The 25842-nt window shown below is 41.3% G+C and overlaps 1 protein-coding gene across 3 annotated transcripts in view; it reads left to right on the plus strand.

The window, feature by feature from the left end:
• The window catches only part of usp25 (ubiquitin specific peptidase 25), a 41666-nt gene extending 16034 nt beyond the window's left edge, over positions 1 to 25632 (plus strand). The window contains exons 7-26 of one of the 3 annotated variants that reach the window (XM_061740226.1): positions 1849 to 1986; positions 2926 to 3002; positions 3176 to 3249; positions 5632 to 5783; positions 9031 to 9158; positions 9257 to 9352; positions 9524 to 9688; positions 10474 to 10712; positions 10819 to 10889; positions 10993 to 11221; positions 12675 to 12941; positions 13664 to 13803; positions 16625 to 16798; positions 17557 to 17652; positions 18322 to 18500; positions 20218 to 20296; positions 20476 to 20555; positions 20840 to 20963; positions 23653 to 23845; positions 24686 to 25632. In XM_061740226.1, the coding sequence (XP_061596210.1) occupies positions 1849 to 1986; positions 2926 to 3002; positions 3176 to 3249; positions 5632 to 5783; positions 9031 to 9158; positions 9257 to 9352; positions 9524 to 9688; positions 10474 to 10712; positions 10819 to 10889; positions 10993 to 11221; positions 12675 to 12941; positions 13664 to 13803; positions 16625 to 16798; positions 17557 to 17652; positions 18322 to 18500; positions 20218 to 20296; positions 20476 to 20555; positions 20840 to 20963; positions 23653 to 23845; positions 24686 to 24858 (2874 nt within the window). In that variant the 3' untranslated portion in view covers positions 24859 to 25632. The remainder of the gene's footprint in view (positions 1 to 1848; positions 1987 to 2925; positions 3003 to 3175; positions 3250 to 5631; positions 5784 to 9030; positions 9159 to 9256; positions 9353 to 9523; positions 9689 to 10473; positions 10713 to 10818; positions 10890 to 10992; positions 11222 to 12674; positions 12942 to 13663; positions 13804 to 16624; positions 16799 to 17556; positions 17653 to 18321; positions 18501 to 20217; positions 20297 to 20475; positions 20556 to 20839; positions 20964 to 23652; positions 23846 to 24685) is intronic. The other 2 variants (XM_061740227.1, XM_061740228.1) reach the window with 2 other exon arrangements.
• The last annotated feature ends 210 nt before the right edge of the window (positions 25633 to 25842 follow it).

Below are 25842 nucleotides of genomic sequence, written 5' to 3' on the forward strand. Positions count from 1 at the left end.
GTTGTGTCTTAAGACCACTAAAGTGTATTATTATTTTTTCCTTGGAGAGTCACTTTACTAAGTGCTAGCAAGCTACAAGGTGTGGCAGCGAGTAGAAAATGGAGACTAAACTCTTGGAGGCAGTTTGGGATCTGCTGCAAGTGAACAGGGCAAGTACTTGTGTTCACACCTGCCATGGTAATGCGTCCTCACAAGCTTCTTGAGTGACCTGTTGTTACCAGATCTCCTTTACTTACTCTATAAGGAGCAAAGTAGCTTACTGCACACAGTTGACAAACAGGACAAGGTATTTCAAAAAGCCCAGGGTTGACATTTACAGATCTGTAGATCTGGCATTGGCCTCATAGCTGCTCCATCACTGCAGAAAATAATGCAGAGGATGAGCAGGAGATTTTCCTTGAATGACACATACTGTATGTTTGGATGCCGGTTTTTACTGAAGGGTTTTGTTTCCAAACCAAATTAGTTAAGGATGCTCAAATTTGTTTAGTTTTTTCTAATATACAGGTTGGATTTGTCTGTCGCGGTTGTCGTTTTTTTCCCCCATGTTTTCCCTGGAGGGTTGTTCTCCGTGGAGTTGGCACCCTGTTGCTAATCTGGTCTAAGCCTCTGTTGTACATTAGAAGTGTTCTGTGAGGTTTTCACCTCTTCATCTTAGGTCTGCTGTTCTAATCACTTTACTTAAGTTTGGGATTTTTGGAGCTTTTAATTTAGTCTTTACACTAGCAAAGTACAAAAAAAACAAATACAATTTTACTACTTTGTTACAGTGACATTGGTCAGCTTAAAAAAGAATACAGAAACAAAAGGGCTTTTAAAACTTGACCCACATGGCAACTGATTCAGTTTAAATGAAGAAAGTATTTATTACCAATTCAACCCATCAGTATAATTATTGGTAGCAACTGAGATTTGTTAACTGTTAATTGGTTCTAAATATATATTAGGCAGAAATGATCTGTTGCTGTTTATAAACTCAGCATTAAAGCTTTGGCACTCGTCTCCAGACACGCACTGGCATCAGTGTGTCCTTACCAACATACGTGACCGGTGCTGATAAGTTGCATCGCTGGGATGTAAAAATATCACAAACATATTATCACCCTATTCAAAACAATTGCACAAGTCAAAAATCAACTTAACCAAATATTAGGTTAAGTCTTTCTGTTTTTTGAAAAATGTAGTTGCTCATATGAAATTATATTTTGTTTCTTTCACACATGCATATTATGATTAAGTCCTGGATATTTTTATGTAATTAGTTATTGTTTATTATTGTTTCATTTGCTCACTGAAAAAAGAAAAGAAAATAACACTGGTATAGGATCAGACTTTGGTATCAGAATCGGGTTTGAAAGGAACAAAATGGCATCAAAGTCTAAATTTGCCATGCAATTGATTTTCCTGCTTAGTAGTTGTGTTGTAATTTTATATTTGCAGGCTGTGCTGCATCTGGCCGATACGTTACAGCACTGTCAGCACTACAACTTGATTGCATTTACTAATTGAGTATTTAATGGACTGCGTTTATGTAGCACATTGGCTGTCTTGTTCACCGCTTGTACTTTTATAGTTCAAGCCACATTGACCCAATACACACATGGGGTGTACGTTTCTGATACTATGCAGTTATACACTGATGTATGTGGATTTCAGTTCCATTCCACATGTGGATGCCTGAAAATGGGGCTATAATTACAGACTTTCCAACAAACAGACAACCACTCTTACCCCTGAGCTATATTCATCCTCATATCTATCTATCTATCTATATATATATATATAATGTGCTAATGTGCTTTTAAATGAATCCATGTATCCCTGTTGTGAATGTGTTCCTCTGACCAGGAGCACAGGTACCTGCCCTTCATGCAGGAGCTGAGGAACCTGTTTTCGCTCATGGTGGGCTCCAAGAGGAAGTACGTGGATCCGTCTCGGGCTGTGGACATTCTCAAAGACGCCTTCAAATCCAATGAGTCACAGCAGGTAAGCATCATTCTGCCATAACTTAATGAACACACCGACATTTGCTTTGCTGGCAGGTCAGAGATAATGCTGCTGCTCCTGAATCATTCCCTCCCAGTCACGGGGACACAAGCATTTTACAACAAACTGGCTGGCAGATGTAGCTTTTGAGAGGCTTGTGAAAGTTGTTAAAAACTCTGCCTTCAGTCCTTAGTTTTACTTCCTGATGGCAAACCAGAAACTCAGATGTATTCATATAACACCAGCGTTAAATTTCATTCATTGTTACAAAAGAAAACAAACAAATGTATTTTTTTTCTTTCTTTAAAAGATAGTTTAACCTTCTTGTGTCTTATTGTTAAATTATTGAAAATATGATGTCTAAGTATTTTCAGAACAGTCTCTTATTGTTTTATGAGTTTATCTTATTATTCAAACTAATTAGTTAGATTTTTGTATTCCGTGATTCCTTGTGAGGTTTTGGATAATGCTGACGTTATGCCTTTTAAACTTAACCTAAGTTAAAGAACTTGCCATCCTTTAGTGTCATCCTTTTTATATTTACTAAGGTTTTTTGTCTTTTATAGGCATTTTCCCTGAGCCAGTGTCTCTGCAGCAGCTAGCGTCTGTCAGCGTTTCGACTTCTGTACTCATCAGTCATGAATCTCATGTGTGTTAGTCAGGTTGGATTTGCACTGACCTGAATTGCTCGGTGCCGTTGATGTGCATAAGATGGCAGTTTTAGGGCGTGCAGGTTCCCTTACATGTTGGCCAGTCTGATAAACCTCGCTACTAGCTTGAGTCAGCCTATATTCCAACCTGGCGCAAATCAGCAAATAACAGAAATGACACAGATTTTGAAACACATTTATTTTTATGTGTGTAGTTGCCATACGGTACTGTAGTTGTGGGCCAGTTGTCATAGAGATAGTACCATAAATGTTCTATTTATATCAACAGCAGGACGTAAGCGAGTTCACCCACAAGCTGTTGGACTGGCTGGAGGATGCTTTCCAGATGAAAGCTGAAGAAGACAGGTAAACCTTTAGGAGCAGCTTTCCCCAAGGTGTATACTGTGGGGAAAAAATAGTAGTTAAAAAATACGACTATACAGTTTAGTACAAGTATAATATGTATGTTTGTGTACATGTATGTATAGTATGTGTTTACATGTATGCATATAGGTTTTTGGTGCTTTTCTTTTATCCAGGGAGGAAGAGAGGCCAAAGAACCCCATGGTGGAACTTTTCTACGGCCGCTTCCTTGCTGTTGGCGTATTGGAAGGTGAGATGGGATGTTTGATTTAATCAAACATGGAGAAAAACGAATAATTAGGTGGGGAATTACAAAGAAATTAAACTTAAGCATGGCCTGATATCAGCATCCAGAAAGAAAGCAAGTCCTTGCCCCTAGTAAAGAAAGGTGACCTTGTCCTAATGAGATGTGGTCCATGTAAAACAGCAGAGCGGTTACATTGATTGTAGAAGACCTTGACGGCTGATTGACATTGTGTTTATTATGCATGACAATACTGGCCCAGAGCCATCTAAACCTGGACCACCGGATTGTGTGGCTTAGAAAATGTCCTTAAAGCCTCATCTGTATGTCCGCTAGCCACTACTCCTCCCTTTTTTTGGGGTGTTGGTGTAATTATCATTAGTAGTTGGTGCAGAGGTTTTTAAGTCCTCACGATGAGTGAGTGCTGATCATGAAAAGCTGCTTCGATTATGAAATGTCTATTTTCCGTGCGTTTTCATTCCTTCTCCCTGCATTTCCAAAGTCACTTTATTTGTGTTGCACAAAGCCAGTTCAATGATCTTTATATCAGACATTAAAACAAAAGAAATACTTAAAGCATTGTTAAACCAATAAGTATTTACTCAAACTAAAACTAACTACCGGTAACTAAAAAAGTAGAAAGGTCATAAAAGAAAACATAAAACATAAAAAAAAAGCTGAAAATAGATATTTAGAAGTCACACATTTTCATTTGAAAGATCAAGTAAGCTGGTAGTTATTGTTTTCCATATACATGAAACTCAAATTATGGGAAAGCTACATTGAACAGAAATGTTTAAGCCAACATTTTAATTAACAGTTTTGGCAAATCTCATGTAATCTAGAAAGTTTATTCCACAGATGGGAGCCTAAAAGCGTCAGCTTGTGCAGTTATGATCCAGGGAATGCTGAGTAAACCTGTCCTAGATAAACTCAGAGTTCTGGGTACATCATAGCTACAACTAGATCAAAGGAGTAATGGGGCAAATACCATTTAGACAGACATACAGACATTAATCCTCGTTGTACAAAGTGCTTTACTTTGTCCTTCTCCTTTACCCATTCAGACAAAAACACTCACACTTCAGAGCTCCTGTTACATGCTCACTTTACATGCAGCAGTTCTTTGATTTGATTTTATTTATAACCACATCCTCATGAGCAGACTGGGGAGGAATGTGGGGATCAGTGTCCTGCCCAAGTGCCAACAACTTTACTTAACGTATTGAGGTCAACCTCAATACATTTGTTGAGGTAACAAACACTGCAGTTCCTCGACTGGCCACTGGACGCTAGCTCCAAAAGCAAGAATATTTCCATTTAGGCTCATGCAAAATTTTCCAAAATATGTACAAATATGTACTGGTTCAACAAAAGAATGTTGTTCTCCGTAGCTCGATTTCACATCCATGACAACTCTTGAAGATGACTTCCTCAGCAGTCATCGTCATGCTATGCAGCCTAGTGAAGGAATTGGCAGTCTGTTCTAACCCAGTGTTGGCCAAATGCTGACTAGGCCACTTAAACGGCATCTAAAACAGGATATTCTGCTGCTTCACTGCTCCTCCGGCATGGATTACATTCTCCTCTAACACTTTCCTTGTTGGATGTTTTACGGTTGTACTTTCTAAACTGAGGGTACACTCTGCCCCCAAGCGGAAGCCACTGGTATCACACGTACAGGCCACACAGTACTGAGCCAACAAACCTCCACAACTCGGCTGGTTGTGTATGCAAACAGACGTGAACGCACGGGCAATTTGCAAGTATATTCCAGCCCTTAATTTGTCCATAGGAATTAGGGGTAAGTTTCAGCCAGGTGCTGCATATGCACATGATTCATTTAGCAACTGGGCACGCTGCTGTAAAAACATACACTTTGAGAGCCTGTTCTGGCGTAGTTTGTGTTAACATCGTACTAGCGACAAAAGACTGGACAATGATCCCAAGCACACCAGCAAATCCATGGTGGAATGCCGGGGGGAAATAAACTGAACTAAATAGAAATGAGTACTGTATTTGTTTCAGTGGTCAAGGTGTCATCGTCAACACTAAAAAACAGTTGTACATGTTAATGGATTCCTGCAAAGTTGGTTAACTGAAGCCTCTTTTTTAATGTTAAACTGAAGATGACTTCACTATTACTCGAGGTTATAAGTTCTTAAGGTGACTTCTACAAACTGTTGAATGTTGAGATGTCTAATCTTTCATGCCCTGCTTTGCCTTTTTATTTTGTTATAAATAATCCCAAGCATGGCCTGTCCTGTCAACCTGTCATGTGATCTTCATCTCACGTTGAATATCCCTCATTTTAAGAGGCTGGATTATAGAATGTATTTTTTTCCCCACATGACTGTATCTATGTCTCTTGTATGTGAATTTCTGCAGGGAAAAAATTTGAAAACACGGAGATGTTTGGGCAGTACCCCCTGCAGGTGAACGGCTTCAAGGACCTCCACGAATGTCTCGAAGCAGCGATGATTGAGGGAGAGATTGAGTCCCTGCACTCGGCAGAGAATTCTGCCAGATCCGGTCAAGAGGTAGGTGCCAAAGTGAAATAATAGTCATTTTTCTCTGAATTTCTTTTTAGTTGTGGACAGAAAGAAATATAAATAGGTCAATACTGCAGGGTAGGGTGGCACGTTGGTTAGCTCTGTCATCTCACAACAACCTGGATGTTTGGGCCCCTTCTCTGTAGGCGCTTACACACTGCTGTTCTGTAGCATCTAACTAAAAGTGGACCACCATTTTTACTCCATTGGGTTTTACATACTGGCCCAAGGAAGAGAAAAGTCTTGCAAACGTGTGTCCTTACATACACGACACCGGCATTCCAGAAACAAAGTGTGACTTGAGGTCGTGTGCTCGTCACGTTCATTGCGTTCTTGGTAAATAATTAATGAAATAATCATAGCAGAGTAGATTACGCTGTCAACTTTGTTTATACGATTGTAATGTCCTTTTAACGAGTGTGTCTAAGTGCGCATGAGAGGTAGGTGGGCGAGAGAGCGGCGGTGCTTGTGTTTGTGTGCAGCGCACTGATGTGTTAGAGCAGATTCAGCTGCATGAACAGCATCAGTACAGCAAACAAAAGCGTTGCGGCTCCTCCAGGTGGAAGTATCCGGGTCTTCCTCAGCAGTGACTGTTTCATTTGAGAGCGGTTTTAACTATGAGCGCTGCGCTTCCCTGGAGCGAAGTGCGGCTCCTCTGGGCTCACGACTATAGTTGGCACATGTTGAACATGATCAGAAAGTTGTTAAATTCTCACACTTGGGAATGGGGGGATGGCCCTGGCATACACAGCTGGTCTCTCCTTTTTTACACCTTTTTGTCTGCCTCGGGAGGTGGAGAAAAAGAGGTGATCAGATTTTATACCTTTGCAGAAAGCAGCTCTTACATCCAGGCACCGGGACCGGCAAATGTTCTGCAAATAAATACCAGTGTGTAAGGCCCTTAAGAGTTTTGTAGTTTTACATTGTTTACTTCCAGAAACATGCCAAAAACATGCAAGTTATGGTAGTCTGATTGTTGACTAAGGTGAGCACAGGAGGGAGTGACCGTGTTTCTGGATTATCTCTGTTTATCTCAGTTTCTGAAAAGTTTACAGTACTTATCATTGCCAGGTACCTGAGAGGGTTAGAACCAGTAAGCAACCTGATTTCACTTCTTAACCTGATGTTAAGTAGACAGATTTACTGGAGATTGACACCTTTCTTTCTTTTTTTTTAATTGAGTCCTGTCATGTAGAATAACGCTGAATATGTTGGATGTGTACTTGTCAGCTGAATTTTCTTCTCCCTGGTCATTTATTTAAGAGTGAGCCCACTTTTGTTCGTAATGATTGTGTTTCCACCGTGACTACATGAACGTGATGTGGGAGCTCCTTTTCAAATTCCCTATTTTGTTTTAGGGTGCTTTCACACCTGTGGCCCGTTTGTTTTGTTCCGATTCAGGGGCTGAACCGATACAGTTGTTCCGTTTCTCGTTCGTGGAGTTTGTGTTCACAAGGCAAACGTCTGTACCGTTTCAAAGCTGTTAACAAATGCCATGCGCTAACCAGCTGCTCTCTGATTGGTCAAATGAACGCGGAAGGAGTTTCCTCTTCCGCACCCCGGGATAAACAACACGCCCCTTTCAGCGCAGACCGCAGCCGTTGGCTTTGGCTGATTTATGGTCCGCGTTACACCAACGCAGAGCCTACGGCGTAGAGTACGGCGTAGGCTCTGCGTCGATTTAACGCAGAACCATAATTCAGACTTTACCCATTCATTTATGTGCGCTCGGCGCAGAGCGGAGCCCGGCAGCGGACGAGAGGCCGCCTGCTGCAGCCGGGTTTGCGGCGCTGCGCAAACCCTGCCCGAATTGAACATTGTTTAATTTCAAACAAAGTTTAATTTGTGCCGTGTTGGGAAGACATCTCGCACGTCCAATAGGAGAGGAGTTGGTGGAGGCTGGATCGACTCCTCTCCTTGCGCCGCGGTCGCACATACACATGAATGGAGTTGTCTCGGTTGCTGTGTTGATTATGTTCTCACTCCAAATAAAAAAAATTAACCGTTTCAGGTCTCGATTGGAATCGGGCCGAGACCACCTCTCCTAGGCGATCTCGGAACGCTTGTTTTGTACCGTTTCAGAGCGCGATTGCTGTGTTCAGATATACCAAACGTTCCGATCTTTAGGGGGAAACGTTCCCTGTATCGGAACAACTGCTTGAAACGGTACAGGTGTGAAAGCACCCTTATATTCATTCCTCATTCTTCTGTAACCTCTTGAGTTGTTTTTAATATTTAAAAGTAAAAAGGATTTCAGTGGTGACAAAGTCAACAACAAAGACTAAGACTTTGACCATCCTGAACATGAGGATGTGACCCCAGTGATTAGCTCTTCATGAGTCATTAATTATCGCCACTAAATCCTACATTTCATCTCTTCATCCCACCTGTGTGTGAATATTTTTATCTGTATACAAATGATAGTGACATCTCAATTCTTAGCCAGTATCACATATCATTTATCTAAAAGTATCATTTATTATTTATTTACTGATCTTAACACATACTGTGATAAAGAGCTACGAAGGACGTGCTCAACTTGTGGCTCTTGAAGAACATGTGCAGCTGTTAATATTTGGAAGTGAAACATTTGCTTTACACGTACGTATCACAACAAGAAAGAACGCCGTATGAGATGGGATCCAGGTAAATGATGGAATGGATCCTCATCAGAGTGCTGACCTCGTTACCCTTACAGGACATTTGAGATATTTTTAATTTGACCTCAGCTTGGCTGTCGCCTTCACTACCGTCTCCCACAGCAGCTGGAAGCAGCTAATTACCAGAACAGTACACAGATGGTTATGGCACACAGCCCTCTAAAAAACACCAGCCATCCACACAGGACATGGAGGTTAGGCAGCCTTATCAATAGTTCTGTTTACAACATATCGAATGAAATGGTACATTGATTAGCAGAGATGATAACGGCAGAACCAAACAACCACATCTTTGTGTAAATGTACACTGTTGGGTGTGATTCTCAGGACATAAGAGAAATGTTGTTGCTTTGTCAAACCCCACGTTCCTAGCATGACTTAAATGTAGACAAATGAATTATAAAGCATAATGTCATTCAAGAAAGAGACGAGAGATGTTTTTACTTTAAATAAAGGAGATAATTATCATCCTTAATATGAAAATATACATGAATTAGTTTGAAATAAAATGGCTGTTTGTTTGGATGGAAGTGACTTTGGCTTGAAAATCACTTCAACATGATGTTTTCTTTCAGCACTGGTTCACAGAGCTCCCTCCTGTGTTGACCTTTGAACTGTCAAGATTTGAGTTCAATCAAGCCCTCGGACGTCCCGAGAAGATCCACAACAAGCTAGAGTTCCCGTCTATGCTCTACATGGACAGGTGAAACACCAGCGTTTCTTTGGCTCTGTTTTAAGTGACACATTCATCCCATGTGGATTTTGCCCTGAAGAGTCGTCTGTGGTGTGCGTTTTGCGTAGGTACATGGACAGAAACCGGGAAATAACCAGGATCAAGAGGGAGGAGATCAGAAGGCTGAAGGAGCATCTGACTTTGCTCCAGCAGCGACTGGAGAGGTACACTTTGTTCTCAAACACCTGTTGACTTTCACTAAGGTCAGCAGAGCTGCAGAAGATTTCCCTTCCGGACTTCTTCATCTGCTTTTGTTTTTGTACTCTCCACTTCTTTGGTTCTCCCCCTGCTTTCCTCCATTCTCATGAAACAGTGTGTTTCTTCTTTCGTCCTAGGTATCTGAGTTATGGCTCGGGCCCCAAGAGGTTTCCCCTGGCCGATGTCCTCCAGTATGCCATGGAGTTTGCCTCCAGTAAGCCTGTGTGCACCTCCCCAGTAGAAGACATCGACACATCAGCGCCCCCCGGTGGCACAACAGGACAGCAGTTGCCCCAACCAAGGTAAGTTGGGATGTTTTCACATATGCTCAGTTTGGTCTGGACACCTTGGACTTAGTTGTCCTTTTCATACATGCACTCCATAACATTAATCTGGATGATAACTGCACCCCGTTGCTTTTTTGTAACATTTTGCCAACAAAAGTCAGACTGGACACAGGTAGTAGCATATATGTATTACTAACTGCTACAGTCATTTTAACAGACTGATACATACATCAGAGTTGCCTTTATTTAAAATAAAAGCAGCTGTTTTAAGGAATCTGACAAATCACATTATAATAAAAATAAAAAACAGCGCCTTCCACACTTTCTTCCTCTATGATTTTGCCTACAATGGTTGGCAACAGCACAAATAAAAGGCAGGAAAAATTGTTTGAAATTTGTGCACCTGGATCTTTTACTGTTTTCATATGAATCTTTATTTTTCAACAACTCTCATCCACCAGGGTTTTAACACAATGTATCAGGTTAATCAGTTTTATGGCAAACGTGTCCATTGTTTTCACAACCATGTCCACTGAATCTGTCTAAGGTGACGCTTGGACAATTTTATATAATAGTCTTTAATTTTGCTTTTATTGTTCTGAACATGAAGATAATTAATATGGGATAAAATCGGGGCATCCATGGGTATTAGTGCATTTTCATATTCTTGCCCCAATCCTCCTTGTGTGTGTGTACGTGCAGTTCCCTCAGCAATGAATTTCCTGGCAACTTCTTTGATCGTATTGCCTGCTCCATCTGCACTGCTTTTTGCCAACTTCATTTTGATTCTGGCCCTGCAGCACAGCTGAGCAGGACTCCTTGCCTCCCCTGGAGAGCCCAGCCCCGGCTTCAGGTCCAACCGCAGCCCCCACTGCAGCGCAGCAGCAGAGAGTTCCTATTCATAAGCCTTTCACCCAGTCCCGGCTACCCCCCGATCTCCCCATGCACCCCGCCCCTCGCCACATCACTGAAGAAGAGCTGAGGGTGCTCGAGGGTTGCTTGCATCGCTGGAGGAGCGAGGTGGAAAATGACACCCGTGGTAGGTCTCTCTGATTTCTTTAGCATGATTTTACCCATCAATGCATTAGCACAAAGGTGAACATGAGATCTTCATAAACTAATATATATGATGCCATTCCCTGCAGATCTTCAGGGCAGTATAACTAGAATTCACAGAACCATTGAGCTGATGTACTCAGACAAATCTATGATGCAGGTGAGCAATCCACTCATCAATCTTTCACTGAATCTAGAAAATGAATAAATAATTAGCTCCTTATGATACTAAAGAATTTACATTTTCCTTTGTATTTTTAAAGGTTCCATACCGGCTTCATGCAGTCCTGGTCCACGAAGGCCAGGCCAATGCCGGCCACTACTGGGCTTATATTTACGACCCCCACGAGCGCTGCTGGATGAAGTACAACGACATCTCAGTCACCAAGTCATCGTGGGAGGAGCTGGTCAGGGACTCGTTCGGAGGCTACCGCAACGCCAGCGCCTACTGTCTCATGTACATCAACGATAAGAAACCTTTTCTCATAGAAGGTAAAAATGAGCCATCATCCAGCCAGTACCAGCTTTCTTGGGATTCTTTTGGTGGTGATCAATTGTTGCCTTGTTTAGCACACTTCATCATTACTCGCAGCACGTAAAGCCTCTGGTAACATTCACTAGGGTGGGACACAAAGAATCACGGTGGCCATATTCTGCCACACCTACAACTGATGTGCTACAAGATGATGAAGGGGGTGAAGACGGGTAAACATAGGAGACAGATGTTAAAAAGAAGCCCTGTTGAAATTCAGATGTTAAATGAATCCTCATAATGAAAGTAGCCGTATTAATTGTTTTACTTGCCTGTGAACTTTGCTCTACATTTAATGCTATTCCATCGCATCTCATAAGTACGTATATAATTTGTGCCATTTTGTGCTGTATGGCACAAAAGGTATCCGCATAAATGCCCTCAGTGTACAATTAAAAGTTAGTTTTTCCCAGTCAGTAGTTTTAACCCTGGTGACAGCTCTGTAGCATTCTGCTGTTTTTGTTGTTTTATTTCCCCCCTGGTCTTGCATTAGTTGATGGTCGTGTCAATCAAAAGCCGCTGTTCCAGACTGACTCAGTCAATTAGACACCACAAAACTTAAGTACAGCTGGTTAATCTCATTAGTTTATGTTAAAATCTTGTTGAACCATGATTCGAAAGCAGCACTTTTCATTTTCATTTGTCAGATTTCAATAAATGATTTATACCTCTTTCCGTTCTAAGTTATTTCAGTGACCACTGTGGGGTTTTTCTTTCTTAAATGGAAGGCTTCCAAAAATATGTCCTCATGTGTAAATACTGAAAGTGGTTGTGTTTATCTTAGCACGCAGGAACGTCAGTACAGGCCAGTTTGGAACCCAAACGAGCCCAACAACTCCACACTGCTTGGATTTAAAATTAAGTGTTCTGCAATTGAAGTTGATGCTTTGATCTTTAATTCAATCTGGCTGAACCAAAATAGCATAAATTACTTGCAGGAACTTTAGCTATTTTTTTTATATGAAGTCTCTTATTTTCATATGGAAAAGACAATTGACATTATTATTCTGCAGTCCTCCACTACTGTCCAGGGTTAGTTATTTTGCAGTCTGAAGTTGGCCTATTTCTCTTTTGACTGTCCATTGGTGGCCCACAGCAACATTTGGTTAATTTATGAAGAAACTGGACAGCAGTATTCATCACCTGCAGTTTTTCAAATGTTTTCGAACCCGAAAAAGGAGATTTTGCATATGAAATAGTTGTAATTCCTAAAACTGCTCACTAGTTTTGATGTGTATAATCTGACATTTGGTCCCATTCCAAATGCATATTGACCTAATTGTACTAATTAAAGTTTTTTACTGGAACAAATAACCCCTGATTTATCTGGAAAATTGGTTCAAAAACATATATGTGACAAGTGTTCATGTATTGGCCCCAGATCTCAGTGTTGTTTATTTAATTCTCTTGTAGAAGAATTTGACAAAGAAACGGGCCAGGTACTCAGCGGCATGGACAAACTGCCTTCGGACCTGAAGCAGTATGTGAAAGAGGACAATGAGCAGTTTGGCAAGGAGATCCAGGAGTGGGATATCCTGCAGGCCCGTAAAGCTCAGCAGGAGAAGCTCGCCCTCGTGACTGCGGCGGCTGCTGCTGCCGCCACGGCAGCGTCCAGCACTTCCACTTCTTCTTCTTCCCCTCAACCCATGAGTATTGAGTCCAGCCCTCCAGACAACGCAGGTCAGGGTCATGACACGGCTTTTTCAGTTTAGAATATTTGATTTGAGTATTGATACGTGGAATAGAAATGAAAAGAAAGGACAATTTCCTCCCTATAGACTTTTAAGGGGAAAAATGGGGGAAAGGCATTCCTAAATATTGGGGTTCAGCTGTTTCAAATTGGGCTGTGATGGATTGCATAACAGTGCGATCACGTTAGACATGTTGGATCAGTTTCTTGGGTTTTTTTCCCATTAGTGGCACAGTGTGATGATGTCTTTTATGTGTTGCCAAGCTTAATGATTGCCATGTTCACAAGGCTTCCTTTTGTGGCAGCTCTGACATACCATGACCAACTGCTCCACCACACTTTAATGGAGCATTAATCACAAGATAGTTGATTCCCGATCTACGCATAGCCAGTCATAAGTTGATTTATGTTTCCACACTGAACTGATGACAGACGTCCACCACAGCTGGGGACCTACTGCTGTAACTTCTGCCATGCATCACAAGATTTCATATTCCATTTCAACAGCTGGTTGAATCCGGTTTAGTTTTTGTGTGAAGACTGTTGAATAAAGTGCATTTTAATCTAGACACCTGTCAAAAGAGACATTTCTGGATGCAGTCCTGCAGACGACATCACTTTGCTTCTTATCCCTCTCAGCACTCCTCCAGTTTTAAAAATATAACAAGAAAATACTTGACAGCATTTTGATGGTTCCATTACTCTCCTGCAGCACCCCAGCAGGATCCAGAGTACATGGAGCAGCCGTCGCCCACAAATGACTCCAAACACCTGCAGGAGGACACAGAGAGGGCCATTTCCAGGGCTGCTGCTGAACAGGAGGAGAGGAGCCCCGAAGCCTTATTGAACGCTGTATGTAAAACGTTCAGTCGCACCGCAGCTCCCTCATAGCATGGAGACATTCTCACCCACTATTTGTCTTTGATTATATTCAACAAACTGAGATTATTCAGCTAGAGCTCTTGTTTTGTCTTTAATTTTATCAGCTACGGTTAAAAAGTTAGATGAACATTTTTGAGCGTTGTTTTGATAAAATATTTAAATAAGACATGTCCGTCTAATAGGGCGTTTACTTTAACATTTTGAATGTGTTAACTTTAACACTGCTTTAACATTTTGAACGCAATTACAATCTCATTTATAACACCTTATGAAAAAAGGCTATTGCCTATAACAGGTTATAAATGTACAATTAGGTTGTTACTGGAGGTGCCACCACAAGCTGTGTTGATGTCTGGATCCTAATTTGGAAAAAGTTACAACAGTTTGCAAAATATAAAAAATTTGAAAGTAAATTGGAATAAACCCAGGAGTTAAGAGTTGATTGCAATAAAAAAAAAGTAACTTCTTGTGAGCCTTCGTGCCTTTTATTTTATTATTGGCTGACAAACATGGTATAAATAAAGGTGTTAAGTTATAACGAGCATCACACAACTGGACAGGTTCACTCCTGTGGTCTATTTTCTTCTAAAGAGCTTAAAGAAAAAAAAAATAACAGAGTTGAAGTTTACAAGACCAAACCACTCAAAGGTACGTTAGCACCAAGCTAATTTAATAGGAATTTCCATTAGCGAGGGTCCATGGAAGCTCTGCAGGGCCTCAACGTGGCATCTGCCTCCTCTACCAGGAATGGCCCTACAACGGGACTTTCTGGGAGCTTATGCAGGGCGGAATCACGTCCCTGCCTTGGGTTCGGCCCTTCAGCACAGCCTGAAACGCAGCTCCTTCAATGTGGATCTCATTGTTCCACATTTTTCTGCCTTGTTTTTCTTTGGTTTCGTCATCATTTTTTGATTATTCAATTGTTGGTGGTTGTTAAAGTAGTACACTACCGCCACCATGTAGCACGGAGTAGTAGCTCATCCCGTCAGGTCTGTTGTAAGAGGAGCAGCCACTGAGAGGAACGATATACAGTTCTGTGAAAAAGAGTTTGCCCCTTCCTGACTTATTTTTTTTGCATGTTTGTCGCACTTAAATGTTTCAGATCAAACAAATTTAAATAGCCAAAGATAAACACAAGTAAACACACAATGCTGTTTTTAAATGAAGGTTTTTATTAAGGGGAAAGAAAAATCCAAACCTACATAGCCCTGTGTGAAAAAGTGTTTGCCCGCTAAACCCAATAACTGGTTGGGCAGCCTTAGCAGCAACAACTGCAATCAAGCGTTTGTGATAACTGGCAGTGAGTCTTTTACAGCTGTGGAGGAATTTTGGCCCACTCATATTTGCAGAATTGTTGTAATTCAGCCACATTGGAGGGTTTGAGCATGAACCGCCTTTTTAAGGACATGCCACAGCATCTAAATCAGATTCAGATCGGGACTTTGACAAGGCCACTCCAAGTCTTCATTTTGTTTTTCTTCAGCTATTCAGAGGTGGACTTGCTGGTGTTTTTTGGATCATTGTCCTGCTGCAGAAACCAAGTGGCTTCAGCTTGAGGTCACGAACAGATGGCCGGACATTCTCCTTCAGGATTTTTTGTTAGACAGCAAAATTCATGGTTCCATTTACCACAGCAAGTCTTCCAGGTCCTGAAGCAGCAGAACAGCCCCAGAGCATCACAAGTCTTGGGGATCATCAAGATGTTTTCTGGCAAAACTGAGACGAGCCTTTATGTTCTTTTTGCTCAGCAGTGATTTTCTTCTTGGAACTCTGCCATGCAGCCATTTTTGCCCAGTCTGTTTCTTATGGTGGAGTCATGAACAATGACCTTAATTGAGGCAAGTGAGGCCTGCAGTTCTTTGGATGTTGTTCTGGGGTCTTTACTGACCTCTTAGATGAGTCGTTGCTGCGCTCTTGGTGTAATTTTGGTCGGCCGGCCTCCTGGGAAGGTTCACCACTGTTCCATCTTTTCGCCATTTGTGGATAAAGGCTCTCACTGTGGTTCGCTGGAGTCCCAAAGCTTTAGAAATGGCTTTGTTACCTTTCCCAGACTGATAGATCTCAATTACTTTGTTTCTCATTTGTTCCTGAATGTCTTTGGCTCGCAGCATGATGTCTAGCTTTAGAGGATCTTTTGGTCGACTTCACTTCGTCAGGCAGGTCCTATTTAAGTGATTTCTTGATTGAGAACAGGTGTGGCAGTAATCAGGCCTGGGTGTGGCTAGATAATTGAACTCATCTTTCCAAAGATGTGATAAACTACAGTTCATTTATGTTTTAACAGGAGGGGCAATCACTTTTTCACACAGGGCTATGTAGGTTTGGATTTGTTTCCCCCTTAATATTAAAAACCTTCATTTAAAAACTGCATTTTGTGTTTACTTGTGTTATCTTTGTCTAATATTGAAATCTGTCTGATGATCTGAAACATTTAAGTGCGACAAACATGCAAAAAAATAAGAAATCAGGAAGGGGGAAGACACTTTTTCCACACAACTGTATTTACACACTTCTAGGTATTTTCCCTGGCCTTCGCTAATGGAAACCCACCCAATGAAGCATGTAGCTGCAAGATAAATGGATATTCTTTTCTCAAAAGTTGGCAAAATGAATAACGTATCTCACTTGGACCCAGTTGACCATATTTGTTACAAGAAAACCAGCTACTTTTAGATGATGCCTTGTTGGAGTATCAGCCTTCTCAGCCTAACAATGTTTACTTCACTTGAGGATGTCATATCTCATCCTTCCAATAGTCCTCCCTTTTTCATCTGTCACATTTTCTCTGCAGTCACTTCCCCCTCCCTCCTCCCTTCGGCCAGAGGTCCAGACGAGCACTCCCCCAGTCTCTCCTTCTGACCAGGTTACAGAGGATGAGTCTCTTGGCCAGCGCACAGTAGAGGTGGCCATTCCCAATGTGGGGACCTTTGTCATTGAGTCAGAGGAGGGGGGGTATGATGACGAGGTAGCTCGGGGCCCAACAGATCTTCTCTTCCTTTTCTGTGCTGTCAGAAGTCTGAGCCTGTTTCATATATACAGTTTGAATCATTGCACATGGCTCTACATGGGCTTTTTTCCACACCTGAGAAAATCTGCCACTGTATGCTGACCAATTTCAGGACTGGACTCAGGCTAAAACTATCGTGCAATGAGACTAACCTCTCTTTCGGCTTTCCTTCCAAACGTAAGCTAATCGGCATCTTAGCACATTGGCAGGTTGATCTTCAGCAGAAACCTGACGTTGGCATCTTTAAGTAACAGTGCGGAACAAGCCAATATTCTAGCATCAGTCATGATATGAATGAATTGTATTAATCCGACACAAAATTAGATGCACGTGACACCAATTTCATGAACTTATGATAGGATCAAAGTGTTTTAACGTTATTTGTCAGGCAGTGGATAATGAGTTTTGAATTTCCTTTGTAGAGCCAATATTGCAGTCTTTCTCCTCTTTCTCCTTGCACTGTGAGCCATGTCACACAGCTTCCATATAACCACAGTATTCCTATATAATCTCTGTCCGGATTGTGCATTTTGCCATTGATTTGACTGGCTGCGTCCCTCACCCTAACCAATGCATGGGCTGCTACGTAATGTTTTGCATGCCCTAACCACGGTATGCTTTATGGTAGTGCCTGAGAGCACGTGGAAGATTGACCTCTCTCAGTTTTTCACAAGGACCTGTTGTTTTGTTTAACATGGTTCCTGCTTCCTGGGTAGACAATGATGACCCCCAACATGCAGGGTATAATTATGGCCATTGGCAAATCCAGCAGCATATATGAAAAGAATGGTCCTGAGGCAGCCTTTTTTAAGGTACACCCTCTCTCTCCTCTATCTCTCCTTACTCCTCTTTCACTTATTCCATATGCTTCTTCTTTGATTTGTTTGTGCCCACTTTATACTTGCTCAGTGCAGTGAGAAGGATAAAAAACACTAAACTCAAGGACAGTAACTGCTGCAGTGACATATTAACTCAAGAGAAACTCAGTTTTTAGGCTGTATCTACATTATTCAAATTAGGTTTGTAAGCATGGTCATTCTGTATTCCTCTTCTCTTCAAGGACAAAGCGTAAGCAAGCGCAGGGGAAACTAAAGTGAAATGAGTTATAGCCAATGATGCTTTAGGAAATGCACCGTCTCAGCTATAATTTTGTTAAATGGCAAATGTGATAGTTTCCATTTCAGATTGTGAAAAAAGAAAATCAGTCTTCCTAAAATACATGTTAAGATTCTCTTGTGTATCTGTTTTGCAAAGACACATTGTGAACTGTTCAAAGAAAATAGACAAGGTATCTGGTTATTTGCTTCACAGGAGTAAGAGTGTTTTTTCTTTATCAAGATTTATATCCAGAATTAATTTAATTTCAAAATGAAATCTTTCCCAGGCCACCCTAAGTTGTTGACCGAAGTGGAGCTGAGTGATTGTTTTTATGTTCATTCCTCTTCAGCTGATTTGTTTCTACATTTTGTCTGTCTGGTCAGGCCATCAAGCTGGAGTACGCCCGACTCCTGAGATACGCCCAGGAGGACACGTCACCGGAGAACGACTACCGACTTCAGCACATCATTGTCTATTTTATCCAAAACCAGGCACCCAAGAAGATCTTGGAGAGGACTCTGCTCACGCAGTTTGCTGACAGAAACCTGGCATTTGATGAGCGGTGGGTTTGACTCTTCATTCTGCACGACCTTGTGCAAACACTTTGCAAAGTACGGCCCGAACCATTACTCCCATCTTCTTACTCAGCATTCTGTAGAACCGCTGCTGCATATGCACCAAAATCTTAGACACCACCAGTCTTGCTGTTTTCAGCAAAGTTTTAACAACATTCACATTTATTTCTCAGTCTCTTTAAGATGCAAATGGGAAATACAGCAAACGTTCTCTCTTTCATCCAAATACACTGGAATCCTATTTAAAAGGGCACAAAGGAACTTTTGCCAGTTTTAGCTCAGGTCTTCTTATAGGTTTTGATTCGCTGGTATTTTGTTTCCTCTTGTTTTTATTTTTGTCATTCTTCTTCAAGTCTTTTCGTTGCCTCTGCCCCATGTCCAGCTTCCTCATTGCTGAGTTGATATAGTGCTGTTCAGTAATATGCAAATTATATATATATATATATGTATGTATATATATATATATATATATATATATATATATATATATACACAGATAGGTCAGTAAATATATATAACAGATGATCAAGACTATACTTCCTAAGAATCAAAACTATTCCTTCAAAATGTACATGTATTTTAACGTGAATAAAGCCAAACACTCCCTTGTGCTGTGTTGGAATCATGGGAACCATAAAAGCATGAGACAGTCTCCTTTAAAAAGAGTCAAATCTGTGCTAGGTTCTGACAGATTGCACCAAGTACTGACTTTTGCATATAGATTAATTTTATTCTGGGCATTTTGTCGTTTCATTTTGTGTGCACATTATCTAGACATTGGCTAATTTGTTTCGTCTGTGACTGATGGAGATTATTAAAACATAAACAAGAAACAGACAACTGATCACTCAGTCTCTTAGTATTACCATGCTATTTTGTGTTTGCATCTAAATAATGGCTGAAAAACTAAATATGAATAGTAATTTAATGATAACACACAACAAGAAGCGGTGCCGAGACTTATGCACAGTACTTTTTATGCAAACACTACAGAATAAAACTTGATTTGCTTTTAGGCCCAAATAGTGCTTCTTTTAACCCCGAGCCAGACGGCTAAAACAGAGAAAGCAAATCAAGTTGGGGCAAAACATTCTAGGAGCAAAAGGTTTCATACACCTGAAATAGTCAAATGAAATCTTTTACTTGAGATAATGTTCCTGTGTTGACCAGCAGGGGGTAGTCAAGTCTTTGAATCCGCAGCCGACGTCGGTTTGTCAGAGGTTCATTCTCCAAATCTGTTTTGATAAGTCTGCCTCCAGGCTTCGGTTCAGATGCAAACCTTCAGAGACATATGTTCAGTGATGGCAGGTTAAAAAAAATAAAACAATTCTGACTATAACCCCCCCCCCCAAAAAAAAATGAACTCCCTTTTTTTCTTTCTTTTGGGTCATTAGGGGGTGTACGTACCGCAGTACCTCTTAAAACTTTTCAACTATGCTTGTTGGCCTATATATTCGTGGGTAAAAAAATTGATTTCTCCCTTCTCTATTTTGAGCAGGATAATTAGATTGATGTGTTCGTGTGGCCTCAATAGGAGCCTCCGGAGGAGTGTTTCACTTCTCTCAGTGGTTAAGAGCGATTCATTAGGGCACGTTAACGCCTTGGGGTAGTGTGGACCATTTCATTTCCTGAAGTATCTCACAATAAGTCACCGTCTCAGTCTTAACTCCTGTTGTTTTTCCTCTCTTCCTACCTGGCTAATAGATGTAAGAGTATTATGAATGTGGCGCGTGCTAAACTGGACTTAATTAAGCCCGACGAGGTCAACATGGATGAGTATGAGGTGAGAATTGATGTGTGCATGTGCTTATTTAAGATGATAAACTTCATTTTTTTTGTAGATACAGTATAGTATATTAGGTAGATAGGTTTTTAAGTAATATACATAAAAAAAAAAATGTATTTAACTTATTTTTTTGCTCAACGAGCTTGCCTTTGTTGACATCTCTTCACATTTGGCAGATGTGGCACCAAGACTACAGGAATTTCCGTGAGACGACCGTCTTCATGGTGACTGGGTTGGAGCTCTTTCAGAAATCAAAGTAAGGTGCCACATTCCAGACAACCTCATAGAACCCGATCTTACAGAGCAGCTAACTCAGCTCCCAAGTATTTTTATAGATCTAATGTTGGACATGGTTGCATATTTTCACCTAGTTTCCCACCGCAGCGTCCCCTGCAGGGGGCAGCATCGCACAGCCCGTTTGGCTGACTAATTTTAGTTGTGCAGTGGGTTCATTGAGTTCTTCTCCTCTCTGAAATGGTTCTGTGTTTCTTTGATACAGTTTTATCTGACTGTAATATCTGTTTATTTCTTCATTTCCAGTTATGTGGAGGCCCTGATGTATCTCATTTACTCATACCAGTACAACAAGGAGCTTTTGTCTAAAGGACTATACCGAGGGCACGACGACGACTCCCTCGGCTATTACCGTCGGGAGTGTTTATTGGTAAGGGATTGCTTACTACAAGACAGTGTGTTTGGAGGTGAAATCACTGGATGTGTTTAATCATGTGTGACTTGAGTGAAGTGGCTTTATTTCTGTCAAGGCTCTGCTTTGTAACCATCCCCTTTCTGTGAGGTTGTTCTTCACCAAGATACCAGTTTCTTCTTTGTCACTCTCTTCCCTCTGTTTCAAACTTCCTCTTCTACAGTGACTCAGCACAACTGTCACCGCCAGACATTTCCCCCTTAAGTACTGAGCTGCTTTACTATAATCAAATAGCTTTTTCTAAGATATTGCTTTGGCTTTGTTGCAGCCCACAAAAGATTCCACTGAAGGTTTTTTTTTTTTATCTGATACTGACAGATGAAAATCCTTTCAGCACTGCAATGTGAGCCCCTTTTCATTTCTCTCCCACAAACCAGCTTGGGCTCTGATGTTATTGGTTAGGACTGGGGGTATTTCAGTCTGATCAGTCTCATACCGGTCCTCAGCCGCCCTCTTGCTGCTGCACTCAGTAACCTTACACCAGCATTGTGCTCATAATGTAATCATTGTAGTGGGAATAGGAAGCAGGAGGGCCGGCAAGTGTAAACACATTACCATGAGACACAAGCCTGTCCTCGGCTAACCTCAAACCTCAGCCCCGCACAGCCTGTTCGGTCATCTCAGATCTCTGGCCAGAAACTCTGGCTCCATCCACACAGCTGTTTAACCTTCAGCTTCAGTCTTTATTGAAAACATCGCTAACGTTGACACAGTTAATGTACTTGGAAATTTTGCAAATTCAGCTACGCAATCTTCGATTCTGAACAGGCTTACAGCTTGTTGCTGTTCGGAGAAGAGGTCAGTGAGTTTGTCTGTTACAGCAACGTGGTTTCAGGCCAAGAAGAAATGTAAAACTACGTCAAGTGGACAAATATAATGACATGGTAACCGATGTCATCTGGAGGACAAAAATAATTGCATAATTGAACCTTGCATATTGTTATGAAAACAATTTAACATCACAAGAGCCTCATTTTTGGAAAGCTTTATTCAATGCATACTCAGAGACATTTGAGTCAGTAGCTGAAGTTTGCAGACTGTAGAAGAGTGACAGGTGACAGATCTGCTGTGGAAAGTGCAGACGATGGGAAGCTGGTTAATTGTAGTTGGGCCTAAATGTCTACAGTCAATCTTCTTGCATGTACATTAGGGAGGCATTCAAACAAGTAAATCACCTTAAAAGTCTTTATTGACATGAGGATGAAATTGATAACCCCAGTTAATAACAATAGAACCAGATATTTCTTCTCAAATGGTTGAGGCGTTTTTTTCAGTGGCTGAGACATAAAAGGCTTTAGTGGAAAGTTTAAAGTTTTCTAGGAGAGCCTCAGGTTTTGGAAAGCTTTTTGAAAATAAGCTTTTGATATGAACCTGTTAAAGTCTTCCCTGCAGGTTTTGACTGCTCATGCTGATCTGAAGCAGGTTCTTTGTGAGTGGGTTGTATCGGAGCTGTTCTTTTACTGATTAAACGGCAGTGGTCCCGTTTTCTTAACATCCCGAGATGGTCCCGATTTACCAACATTTCACAAATACAGGATAAAGAAAAGGTACTTTGTGAGGGTGTTCTAGGTGTTGGAAAATGTTGTATAGTAACTGGTTCATACCTGTCCATGGCGTACCCTGCCGTCCAGCTCCAAAAGATCATGACCCACAATAGGGCTGGGCGATATGGACCAAAAGTCATATCTCGATATTTTCTAGCTAAATGGCGATACTCGATATATATCTCAATATTTTTTCTGTGCCTTAATTGGGGTTTCCCCCAAAGCATTATAGCATAGCATCTCTGTTAGCTTCATTTTTTTCTGAGGCAAACCCTTAAAAAAACTGTCAGTTTTAATACAAAGCCTCGTGCTAAATGTCACACAAGTACCTTTTGTTAACAGAGGTCTGCACAATATCAAAATGTATAAAACAAATGAAATAAAAATAAACTGCCTGCATATATAGAATAAAAATGCTTCTTGAATAAAATAAAACAAATATCCCTTTCCTGCATAACAATTCAATTAAAATACACTGTAATTAATACAATGTAGACAGTAACAGGCAGACTTTTCACTGAGGTTGACAGTTGTGCAAATAACAAAACATTTGTGCAAATCTCAAATAAAACATTCAAGTCAATTTGTCACAAAATAAGCTATATCAAAATCATTTAAAAAAAAAATGTAAAAAAAAAAAATTTTTTTTTTTTTTAAATCGATGTAAACGATATTGTCTCGTACCATATCGTGTTTGAAAATATATCGATATATATTAAAATCTCGATATATCGCCCAGCCCTAACCCACAATAGGTATAAGTGGGTACCGATGGATGGATGGACAGATGGATGGATGGATGATATCCAATCCAATCCACTTTATTTGTATAGCACATTTTAAAAACAACAAGGTTAACAAAGTGCTGCACAATGAGTAAAATAAAACATGATAAAATAGTAAAAACTAAAAACAGAGTAAAATAGATAAGAGCACATAAAAGCACGAAATAAAAACACACCAGACAGACAACAACCAGTGATTCATAAACATAAAAGACAGGACAGAGACCACACAACTCTCATGCTGGATATGATATGATATGATGAAAGTTGTAGAACACTCGGCTTGCAACTTAATATTGTTCCTCCTCCACCCCACAGAAACTAAATGAGCAGGCAGCCACCATGTTTGAGTCCGGTGAAGAGCCAGAGGTGACCACAGGCCTCAGCATCATGAACGAGCTGGTGGTTCCCTGCATTCCTCTGCTGCTGGTCCACGACGCTGAGAAAGACCTGCTGGCCGTGGAGGACATGAGGAACCGCTGGTGCTCCTACCTGGGCCAAGAGATGGAGTGTGAGTCCTTGAGGGAGTGTCTGCTGTCAGATATTTCTGGAGAGTTTAAGGCCCGTGCCACTGTTACACCAGCTGATCCTCCTGCTGAAGATCACCAAAACCAGGCCACTGCTCAGCTCCTGCTTCAGAGGCTTTCAAGATGTGCACATTTCTCCTGCTGGAGATGACAGCGGAGCTTTCCAGAAATAACACAGGCTGCAGGAAAATGTTGGATATGAAAAGAAATCACGCTTTTCAGACATGTTTTCATCTACCAAAAGTGTACATAAGCTACCTGGCCCAAGTTTCAGTAAACACAGAGGAGATGTGACATTAGACAAGCGCTTTAAATATATTCACCTCATGATTCAGGGAATTGGACCTGAACGAGAGAGAGTTCTCAGAGTTCAAGTGAATTCTTCATTTTTTTCTTTTTATTGCTAAAAATTGGCACATAAACTTGTTTCTTCAACCTTGTAGAAAGAGATCCTCTCTTACTTGCAACAATAATCATTTGGGCAAAGGAATGGAGAGGTACTGTTCCTCAAAATAGCTTGTTAGTGGAAAAGTTTAGGCTGAGATTTCAGCTTTTATCAGTGCGTCCCAGTATCGGCCCGCAGAGAGCTTCTTGTCAGTGGTCCTGGCGTCTGTTCAGGAAAAGCTGAGTATTATCTCTCAGACCCCAGCTCTCTCAAGTCTTACAGTTAACCTCAGATGTGGAACATGCTTTCCAACAACTTGCTGTATCACTTTGAAAATATTTACCTTGTGATTTCAGTGTTTAGGGAACTGATTTGAGCTGCGTTGTGATGCCTGTGAAGTTCTTAAAGCTCTATCTTCGTGTTGTCTTCCCGCCTGCAGCGAACCTCCAGGAAAAGCTGACGGACTTCCTCCCCAAGTTACTAGACTGCTCAACGGAGATCAAAAGTTTTCACGACCCCCCCAAGCTGTCCTGCTACTCCACTCTGGAGCTGTGCGAGCGATTCCGACGCATCATGGCAGCCGTTGGCCGGGTGCCCACCGAGGGAAGATGAGCTCGGACGAGGCCGCCCCTCCGGTATCTCCGGCCCCAGACTGGGCAGTAATCCATGGACCTCTTTACCCATGCCTTCCTTATCAATCCAGGGGTCGCTTGCTTCTAGCTCTTACTCCTCTGTTACTCCTTTGCTGCTATAGGTTTTATCATCATAAATATTATTTCAGTTATATTTTCAGCAAAACATAATAGAGGAAGGAGGATGACGACATGGACTGTTGGGAAGGAAAATGTAATGTGAGGAAAGTTGGTGGATAAACGGTGGCAATCCTTCAGTGAGTTGACGGCAAACATATTCAGCTTCAGTGTTGCAACAAAAAGAGTTTGAGGGTTTTTCATAGTCAATTTTTATTGTTGCTGTTTGATTCAAGCTTCTCCAGCCACGCTCATAGCTCCTAAAGCCCCCCTGTGTGCGTGGAAAGGAACACCCTGCTTCTTTGCCTCCGGTTTGGAACAGTATTACCATGTCTTGTTTTACTTTTCTAAGGAAGTAAGGAAGAGAGATTTATCAGCCGCTCAGAGGATCTCAGATGGGACTCATGTCTCTGTGGACTGTCCCAGAATGAGATGTTTAAGTGCTGTGGTATATAGCCATGGACTTCCTGTGGCTTGTTAATAAATCGAGAGAATAAAATTTTATTTATGGCCCTTTTTGGCCAAGTAAACAGTTGTTTTGCCTCTTTCTTTTGCACAACAGTAACTATTTGATAATCAACATTGCACAAATTGTGATTAGCCCTTGGCAGGCGAGCAGAGAGTCGGTGATGATGCAGGAGCCGGTGCCAACCAGAGATGTGGGGAAATGCCAGACTCGAGCATGAGCGTTCCTGGTGATGTGAAGCTGCTGGTATGCCACTTGTTAGAGGCAGGGTTTCATTAATCCAGCAATGCAAACTCCCAACCATACAGACAATGATCAAAATCATAAAAATACAAAACCAATTTCAGCAGCTTGAAGATAGTTTATTTATGACAGGATTTA

This window comes from Cololabis saira, chromosome 14 (assembly GCF_033807715.1).
Source record: "Cololabis saira isolate AMF1-May2022 chromosome 14, fColSai1.1, whole genome shotgun sequence".
Lineage (NCBI taxonomy): Eukaryota > Metazoa > Chordata > Actinopteri > Beloniformes > Belonidae > Cololabis > Cololabis saira.